General features: G+C 43.1%; 1 protein-coding gene across 1 annotated transcript; it reads right to left on the reverse strand.

The window, feature by feature from the left end:
• Positions 1-1,039: 1,039 nt before the first annotated feature.
• Positions 1,040-7,383, reverse strand: ATP4B (ATPase H+/K+ transporting subunit beta). The gene is made up of 7 exons (XM_015618962.2): positions 7,272-7,383; positions 5,716-5,844; positions 4,450-4,563; positions 3,446-3,645; positions 2,069-2,131; positions 1,449-1,541; positions 1,040-1,268 (listed from the first exon to the last, which is right to left on the reverse strand). Exons 1-7 carry the CDS (start codon positions 7,381-7,383, stop codon positions 1,107-1,109), a joined length of 873 nt encoding a protein of 290 aa, XP_015474448.1. The 3' UTR covers positions 1,040-1,106.
• Between the last annotated feature and the right edge of the window lie 3,090 nt (positions 7,384-10,473).

The raw sequence follows: 10,473 nt of genomic DNA on the forward strand, positions 1-10,473 counted from the left end.
TTGCTGTCGTACAAGGGGTGATCTTTTACATTTTCTCACTTTCTGAAATGTCCAAACAGTGAAGGTGTAAAATCATTTCTGCTCCTGAAGATGTTTTTTTTTTTGTGTGTGTGCAGTGTTTATTCTCTGGCTGGAATATCCTGGACTTCAGGTAACATTAATATGCTATACAGACACAACAATCCTGTCTCTTTGTATTACTTGTGATTCAGTCAGACTTCTCAAAGTTTAGGTTCACTTAAAGATTTAGTGTTATTTCAGCATCTTTCAGATAACTCCAAGTAACCCAAAACTCATCATTGCAATATGGGGCTATTCTGCTGGGGAAAACAAATAAAACCATCACAAAAACATCAAACACAACAACAAAACACCAAACAAATAAAAACCCCAAACAAATTATAACCTCTAGTTAAATGAACCGTTTCTTGGATGTAGCTGGATGTTACAGTCTTACCAGTCATTTTTATTATGTTATATACATAGAGGTAAGTGGTACAGTGAAATCTGTGAGCTAGAGGACAGATTTCAAGTTCACTTCTTTTGCAGTCATTGATTTGTCAACTAAAAAAAATCTGACTCTGCTGACTAGTGCAAAAAGCCAATGCGTTGGGATACAGATAATTTTAATACATTTTTATACATCCTATACAACAGAGATTGAAAATGTAATTACTTACTAGTATTTCAGAGTATTGATTGCCTTTTCAAGCTATCTAATTTCTCAATAGCCAAGATTTAGTATCATACATCAATTATTTCTTATGGTTTGAAAAGTGATTGAAAATAATCGTTTGAGTCTATACTTAATGTTCTTTGAAGGAACAGCTGCACCCTTTGGGGGAAACCTGTTTTGTACAAATATTTGCATGAAGGCAGCAGCATCCTGTAGCCATGAAATATTAAGTTATGTACATTGAGATAATCTTCATCTTTACACACAGAGTGTAGGATCTTGATTTTTAGCTCTGTAGGCCATCTTGCAGTAGGAAATGTCTCCTCACTGTAATTTATGTGGGAACCATAGTGAGAAAATAAATATAGATGAATGTGATAAAGGTTAAGTTTACTCTTCTTACATCTTTCAGAAGTGTCTCTGTTGCTGCTCAGTCTTCTATTTTCAGTTTAAATTCCACTTTTCCTTCATACGGATCATGAAAATTATCAAAGGTAATTCCAGCTCCAATGATTTTGCACACTATTTTAAGTTCTACATTCCTTGTAATGTTGAGAAATTTCACAGCTACCAAGGGATTGCTGTAGCTGGGCTAGGAGAAGAAATGAAAAAAAAAATTAAAATAAAAACCAGAAAATACTTAAATTTTACACTTATAGTTTAAAAATGAGGTCTTGGAAATAGCCTCTTTGGTTCTCATAGGATAGCAAAGATGCTCCACATGTTTCACCTTACATAAATAGAAGGAAAAGTTAAATACAGGAGCCCCCACCTGAGCCTTTTTCCCGTAGTAGGGGAAGTAGTGCAGGTTGAAGGTGCCATTCACAGGGTAGTAGTCCACCTCCAGCTGGCGAGACTCCTCACCCTGATTGTAAAACAAGAAAGGAAGAAGCTCTGTTGGTGAGGAAATCATGGGCCAGCCCAAGGCAAGGGTTTTAGGGCTGTTAAGTGTGTGTTAAAGCTCAAGTTCAGCAGGCTGTTTAGCACCAGCCTTATTTTTCAAGTAAAAGTGGGAATCTCCCGCTGTTACTATTGCCAAGAAAAGCAGGCAAGTGTCCTTTGGTAGCAGCTGGGAATTTGGTGAGTTGGACTTGATGAGAGCATGAGGGAGCTGTGCTGAGGTGTGAACATCACTACAAGGGAGCTGAAAGCAAACAGCAAATGTTCTCTGCAGCCTGAAAATGAAAATTTTCAGGTGACTTAAAATGAAGCAAACTTGGAGGTTTTTCCTTAGCATGTCAGCTGGTGCAAGAGCTTGCAAAGAACTGAGAATATTCCAAGTATTTGGGATCTGATTTTCAGAGCCATTAGGGTATTTTTTTCTGGTCACCACTGCACTTTGTTGCTCTCAAAGCTGCAGTGCTTGAAACGTGTGAGACCCAGACCTCAAACCCTTACCACATATGTGCAGTTCACCCTTGGTGCAGTGCCATTGCCAGGGTAAAACTTGATGATCTGAAAAAGAAAACACATTTGGTCATCTTGGAAATTGTTTTGAGATAAAACCGGGCAATCAATTACTTGAGAGCTGAGCTTCAAAGGATGCTTAGTATGTCCTTGTGGAAGGCTTTCTCAAACAAAGCATCTCATTTATGTAGGTGAAAATCTGTAGTGGCTGGATATTTAGGAAGCAGGACATGGCATTACCTGGGATGAGCACTGCTGATAGGCTCTAGCCTGGCCAGAGCAAGTAGCATTACACCTCCTGCAAGTCCAGCTCATTTACCCACCCATACCGCCTGTCCTTGCTGATGCCCAGGCAGCCAGCCGTCTCCTAAAACTGTTAATTGTGTCAGTAAAGGAAAAGCTGAATATCCATGCTTTTGATCTTATCCTTCTTAGAAAACCTTGGTTTTGGCAGAAAAACCCTTGGATTAGTTTGGTCCTACAGAGCTAGAGGTGTTGCATCCTGTATAGGCAAAAGTGAAAGGGGGTGAAGCCCCCTGGTCACTATTCACATCTTTTCCCTGCTGGGGATGGCACCCAGTCTTGCTAAAGAAGGCTTTTTTGGGAAAAACTTGTTTCACCAGACAGAGGCAGGGGTGCAGCTCCCCTCTCGGTTAGGGCTTGCACAGATTTTTGGAAATACCTAAGGTGCAAGCCAAACAAAAAATGCAGTGTTTTTTTCTATCAGAAACTAGAGGGGAATTTGAGCCCTTCACTGAATCAGAAGGCTCAAAATTTTACCTAAAACTAAATATAAAGTGCCTATGCCTTTGTCTACATCCTGAAAAAAAAAATTAAAACATTGAAAATTCCCTTTATTCCTTTCCAAAAAATGTATTGATGGTTTTCCCTGAGAAAAGTATCCTCCAGATTTGAATTTTGGCTTTATAGGTTCTTCTAAATATTTTCTTTGCTGCCTGGAGAAATAAGATATCACCTCTCTGAAAGCATATCAGTTATTGTCACATCCTGATGCCTCAGCTGAAGGCACAGGAATGTGGTGTTGCAGGATGAAACTTTTGGTGTTAGTCTGTGGGATGAGAGCCCCACAGAGGCACTAACTGAGCTAAACTGAACTGAACTGAACTGAGCTATAGAGAGTCACTTCAGAGATCACTGCCCTCTATTACTTTTGTAGGAATGCTGAAAAAGTTTGGACTTCCCTGTTAACTCCAGAGGTCTGTCAGGGAAAAACACATGATTTTTGATTCTCAGTAAAAAGCAGAGTTTAGAACCCACAGCAGCAAAGACACAGCAGCTCCCCAGCAGAGACTCCAGCTATTCTTAGCTTTTTTCTGCTCAGCACCTTGAACTTGTACTTACCCTGTTCATTTTTATAATAAAACAGGGCTTTCCTTCTGGAAATCCAAAAGTTGGGTCTGTGATGCCGGAGCAGTTTTGAAGCATGTCTGAGGTAAATTTGCAGGATAGTTTTGTTTTATTCGGGCCATCAAAGGTGTCCTGGATGAAGTATGTGTTATTGGTGCAGTTGATGTTCAGATGCTGAGCAGCTGGTGTATATGCTAGATGTGTGAAGGAAGAAAGAAAAAAAAACAACCCTCTGAAGCTTTTTATATGCAAATTATACATCCCAACATCAGGCCAGAGATTCTATCACGGGAGACTGTACTTCAACTGAAGTTGGGATTAGATGGAACAAGGAAAGTTTAAACTGTTTAGGGCTTTGGTTCAGTTTTGTTATGTTTTTATTTTTTTAATATCCAACCAAAGCAAAAGAAAAGAGATTGAATTGAGTTAAGGCTGGCAGTTTGTGTTGATAGCTCCATATAAAGTCAATTTCAAATATAATTTTTCTCAATATGTGTGTGAGAAACATGAAGAATTATGATATTAAGGCTCAATAGGAATATAAACATGTTAAGACATGAACAGGCAATTGGAGCACATAACCTACTTTGAGTATTCTCTGGAGACACCATGCTTTATGAGATTTATTATGGCATTTTGATGTTTGTAGTCACAGACAAATTAATTAGATTAATTTAGATGAGACTAATTTTGAAGACCTATTGTCCTCTCTCTTCCACCAGACTTTCTATTGGTCTATTTTATTAAGACAGTTTAGGATTAAACAAAGTAAAAGCCCTGAAGCAGAGCCTGGATTTTAATAGATGTGTACATATGTTTGATTTATAGATGCATGAGGTGATTTGCTCATCCCTTTCAGAAGATGCACTTTCCAATCAAAATCTGTGGTTTGGGAAGGGCAAATGTAAAATGGAAGCACTGACCTAAAGTCCTCAGACCTAGAATGGGAAATAAGGCAGCACCTTTTTCCAGTATTATGCAAGAAGTTTAGTTTTTACCTGTCAGAAAAGTGTGAAGAGTTGTCACTAAGCCTTCCCAGGTTTTGTTGTCAGATACGTTGTAATAAATTTGTAGTCCTCTATCCCCATAAACATCAGGTCGTAAGGTTACACCTTTACAAGGAGGAAAATGGAAGACAAAGCAGAGGAGAGGTGCCAGGCACAGATTTGTTTATTTAAATTGACAGTAGCAATTATGCTGCATCAAGACTCATTTTAAGTGTGTAAGATCCTCCAGCCTTTTTTGGGGAGGATTTAACCATATACAGAAACCACTTCAGCTGTGAGTTGTTCAACCAAAACCCTAAAGCTTGTGCTGCTGCCGAATTATTTTCTTTTCACATCTATCCATGCTGTTACAAGAAGAGCTTGTAAAATCATTCCAGCAATTGCACTGGATTTCCCCAGGACTTGTTAGCAATAACAGTCACGTCGGGTTAAAGAAACAGATCATATGGCAGCACGAGAAACAACTTTTGAAAAAGCCACACATAATATGTCACAGGAATTGCTTTCCCAGCAAACACCAAACTTGCTGAATACTGGGAGTGGAAACTTCAAAATAAAAAAAGTATCTGACAGAATAATTTTTAGGGCTATTTTTTTTTCCCCCTCCCATTTTGGAAACAAGCCATTGGGGTGTGAAGTTTTATCAGTGTACTGATCTGAGGGTCTCTGATCATCTCCCCTATCTCTTTTCATGTCCCACAAATCTGTATTCCTGTATTTGTCTTATTTTTACTTCCTTGACTACTGGCACAGCACACCCTGCTGACAAGGATCTGCTCTCCCAGGGACTTTCCATGGTGCTGGGCAAGCATGGAAATACCCACCCCAGGCTGTTCACCCCATCACCTCTACATCTTGCTGGACACCCCAAAGCCCTCTGGTGCTTGGGGATTTGGAGTAGAACCCAGGATTTCCCCAGGGACTGACCCCTGCCCATGGGGAGAGAAGGTGACCTGCTACAGGCAGAGACTGATCACCCAAAGAGCAAGATGAATAAGTGAATATCTACATAATTCATATTACATATTCATAAATATATTGATATATAGGTATATTAATAGATCAATACATAAATAAATGTGCCAGATTGTTTTTAAAGCCTGAAAGTGTTTTCAGGCAGAGGTTAAACTTCGCAGGAATTGTCTGGGCAGAATTGCCCTGATTTATTCCACGTTGGTCTCCCCACAGCCCTGGGCTCTGCCAGTGCCTCTCAGCCCAGGGCAGCCCCACACAGCTGCTACGGGACCCTGGCAGTACCTGGGGATTTCAGCTGGTCTTGGTAATCCGGCTCGTACGGATTAATCGTCCTCATTAAACAATAAATGGAGAGTGCAAACAGCCCCGACATCACCACGTAGAAAGCCAGGTAGTAGAGGCTGATCCACACTGTGGAAAAGAATAAGAGCAGAATTTCAAATTTTGAGCAAGGCTGTGCAGTGCTCTCTCTGCAGCCAGGATAATCCTGGCAGCAGCAGCTATCTCCTTTCCACCCTTGTCCCCCGGGAAGTTCTCCCTGTAAAGGGACAGGTGCTTTGGACCATTTTCTCTACACTCAACAAATATTCTTAGAGAAAAAAATTGTATAGTTCTACAGGGATTTTTGAAGGAGTTGGTGCTGAGCTCAGATTATTTGAAGTTTAAAGGTTATGTGGCATCTTGAAGTAATTTCCCATACTAAGACCATTTATCTACTTACTACACATGGGCTAAGTGACACAGATGATGAGGTATTTCTTTGACAAACCCACATTGTTCCTTGTGTTATTTGGATGACAGATGACAGTACTTCAGGCATTTTGGTTTTAGACCCGTGTCATTTCACTGCCTTACACAGCTGAAATCAACAGCAAAATGTGCCATCTTGCTACTTAATACTGCTGTGAGATAATGAAAGATTATTGGTGTGTTTTTGTCTGTATGTTCATAAGGTGCCTTACACATGACTGGTGCTGTACAAGCAGCCAGTGGTTGTTTTGGAGGGGTGCTATTAGAAACCTCTACTTGTAATCACAGGTGCCTTGTAGCACCTTCTTGTCTACCAGCTTGAAAGACTCACATTTCAATTGCATTGTCTGTAAAATTCTGGTTTAGGAGCAGCCAATAAACTACATGCACAGGCAGGAAAAAATCACCTGGAAACTTGCAGCTACTCCTACAGTCTGTGGGAAGAGTATGGATATTCCTTACAATGGTCCTGGCTGCTCTTCCCAGAATGTAGATCATAATACAGATCATCACTGTAGACACAAGTTTGACTGTAGGAAGGGAGGCTCAGCTGAAATACTTGCTTTTGTAAAATACATGCTGGTGTGAAATGCCTGCTGGTATGAAATATATATTGGTATAAAATACATGCTAGCATGCAGTGGTAAGATACAAGATCTACTGAGCAGACAATAATTCAGAAAGGAATTTCAGAAAAATGAAACTTGTTTCCAAAGAATTGGACAAACTCACCAATTAAGCAAATTTCTCCCTGTACCTGAACCCCCTTTCAATTAGCAATGTCAAAACCACGCTATAACCATCACCCCTAGCTATTAATGTTTCCTGTTCATGTGTTAATTTTTCTCCTTTTGAAGTATTTGGTTGAAAACCACTTTGAAGTCATGCATTTGCAGGAACTACATGGATCAGTGTTTTGATCTACTTGATCCAGCTCATAGAGCTGCCCAAAAAGTGGCTTAGAAGCACATATGAGAACTGGCTTCAACAAACCTACACTGTGTCCCACTCATTAGGATAACACCTTCCCCCCCACAGTTTTTAAGTCTGCCAGAAGGAAGAGAAGGCTCTTGCAGGTGAACACCTACCCCAGTTAATTAAGGACCTTCCCATGAAGAGCTTTGTTTCTGGATTCCAGACGAAACGACGGAAATCTGCCATACGTTCGCTGCAGGTCTTCTTTTCATTTAAAGTTGCCATTTTCTCAGAAAAGTTCCCAAAAATGTGTGCTCCTTGGAAACTAAGGAATTCAACTGCTGCCCAGACAGTCGACCAAGAAAAAGACTTTGGGTTTTATACCTTCTTCTCCACTGAAGGTCACTGAGATTGCTTCCTGCGCCAATGAAAGCCCCTGCTCGCCACTATCAACCTTTATAAAGGGTGTTGATAACACTGGCAAGGGAAAGTTTGTTCCTATCAAATGCCCTTCTCCTTTCTCTTGACTGCCTTAGCAGGTCAGCAGAGTTACGCATTTTGCCAAGAGCCTGTAGTGTTTGCGACAGACTCTGTGTGGTAGCTGTTATCAGAGCAGATAAAGCAACAGAGAACTTGTTTCTCTCTGGGCTTTCTTTTTTTACCTTTTTTTCCAAGTAACCTGCAAGTAGTAGATACAGTTCTCCTACTCCAATGTGTAGGCATTTGTTGGGACATAGGCTATTGCAGGGTGGATGGTTAGACTATAAGTAATTGCTTTTTAAATATGCGACTACTTTCGGAAGCTGTTTGTAAGCAGATGGAAGAGAAGAAGGTTGTTGGGATTTACTAAGGGTGCACCACATCTGCCACAAGTGGACTGGTTGGCAAACATGGAGGATTTCCATTTCCACATCACCCAGTTAGACATCTGCAGAGCTGGTGGGAAGCTGTGCTTTGGCTTGGAAAGACCAAGGAGTAGATGGCAGCTGTATGACAGCTGGGACTCAGCATGTGGGCATCCAGCTTCAACCAGTGGTGTCCCTGAGGGGCCAGTACTGCTACTGGGACACAGCCCAACTCAGTCAAGCCAGACTCATAGAATCACAGAATGGTTTGGGTGGGAAGAGACCATAAACATTACCTAGTTCCACCCCACCTTGCCAAGGACAGGGACACTTTCCACTAGACCAGATTGCTCAGAGATCCATTCAACCTGGCCTTGAACACTTACAGGGATGGGACACCCACTCTGGGCAATCAGTTTCATTGTCTCAACACCTTCACAGCAAATAATTTCTTCCTAACATCTGATCTACACCTGCTCTCCTTCAGCTTAAGGCCATTTTCCCTTGTCCCTGAGCGTGCAATAGGTCTCCCCTGTTTCATATCACAAAAAACCCTGATGGGCTGCCCTCCCCTCTTCCAAAACCCAGACCTGGGAATGCATGCAAAAATATTCATTATATCTTCAGTGAGATCCAAGTGGCAGCATGAAGGGCTCAGAGGGGACACTGGTCTGTGTGCTGCATGCTGTGAATGTGGACAGCCTGCTCCCAAGCCGTGGGACTTGTCCCCTGTGCCTCCTCTGTTTTGCAGCAACAGAGACTGTGAAGAGAGAAGGTCAGAGCATCAAGAGCAGAACCTCCATAAGTACAAGAGTTCTGAGTGTAGAAGTTTCCCATTGCAAATCTGGGAATTTCCCACCACCTTACAAACAAGCTGACTTGGAACTTTGTGAATTGCCAGATGCTTGGCATGGCTGAGCCATGGGCAGCATCCATGTGCAGCTGTGACAAATCTGGGATTATCCTGGAAAGTTTGCACATGAGTGAGAATGAATGCTGCCTGCCTGAAGTGGTTTATCAAGGTAGGATGGAGCAATTGCTATTCTATGGGCTCTGTTGAAGGGCTCCTGGACGCTGCAGTGATTTGTAAGGACACTTGTTACTGACCAGTGGGCAACTCTTCATGGCCCCACAGAAGGGCTGGTCTAAGCTCATTCTTGATTTATAGTCCATTAGGATTCACCCAGTGTCCCCTTTCCTCATCTGCCCCTACAGGGCTGCCCATCAGTGTCCATCCCTGCCACACTGCCGTGGCATTGTGGCCACTGCAGCCAGCCCTGATCCCATTGCAGTGCCAGTCCCTTGACCCAGAGACTTTTGTTGTGTTCAGTGTACCCCAAACTGCTCGAAGAGAGACCAATGTTTGCTTTCCTTGGCCAGATTTTAATGCCTGCACCACTGACCTTGAGCTGGCCACTGAAGGCAAGGACAGCTGAGAGGGAAGGTCACACAGGAGAGAGGGAAGGTTGCCCAGGAACACAGAGTGGCACAAGGCTGCAGGTGAGGCTGTGGCCTGGCTTCCCCCCCCTGCACAGTCCAGCCATGGTGGTGGACAGGGCTAGGCAGGATCCATTGCACTTTTTCTCTCTTGCTGACCAAGGCACCAGCAAGAAAAAGCCTGGGCTCAGGGAGACCAAGAGGCTCCAAAAGAAACCAATGGAGAATATGTTTGCAAGGTCCCAGTCACCCAGTCAGCACTGGGTGAACTTAGAGCAGTTCAAACTGGTATGGCATGTAAGGAGCCTGGGATAAAGCCAGGCCTGGTGTGCCAGTGGAGTGTTTGTGACCAGAGCCAGCTGAATGATATGTACAAACAGGGGGGTGAAGCCCCTTCCTCTTTCCATGGTTTGCATAATTAGCAGCTTGAGCAATAAGCTTGAAGGCCACTTTTGCAGCACTGTGCCTAAAAGGTTAGATCCAGGTTGAGACATTATCCCTTGGAGATGTTGTCCTGAGCAGACCTGTGTGCCAGCACTCCCTGGCACACCAGGCCTGGCTTTATCCCAGGCTCCTTACACGCCATACCAGCTTGAACTGCTCTAAGTTCACCCAGCGCTGACTGGGAACTCGGTGTCAATGTTAATAAAACATTAACTTTGTTTACTCATGATAAGGGCATTTACAGATTCCTCCCTCTTGTGGGGGCTGTGCAGGAGGTGGTGGTGGTGGTGTGGAATGCCAGGAGGGACAGGTCAGTGCCTGAAGCCTCACTGGAGTACTGCCAGCACTGTGGTGGGGGTCAGCCTGCTGGGTGGTTCCATGATGCCACCTCTCCAAGCACCATGATTTCAGCCTGTCTCCCGAGGGAGGTGCTCACCCCAGGATGCCTTGGCAACTCCCCAGTGTGCAGCACGGACTGCAGGGAGGAGAATCCATCCTGGTACAGCAAGACGTGGGGGAAGATCCCATGGGCTTCCTCCCTCTTGTACCTGGGGGTTGTACACTAGGCTGGCATTGGAAGTTCATCTTCCTTCCTTGACAGAAATAAGGTTTATGCCTTTGCCTTTGGCCCATGAATGTCTACTGTATT

The sequence above is a fragment of the Parus major genome, chromosome 1 (assembly GCF_001522545.3).
Source record: "Parus major isolate Abel chromosome 1, Parus_major1.1, whole genome shotgun sequence".
Classification (NCBI taxonomy): domain Eukaryota; kingdom Metazoa; phylum Chordata; class Aves; order Passeriformes; family Paridae; genus Parus; species Parus major.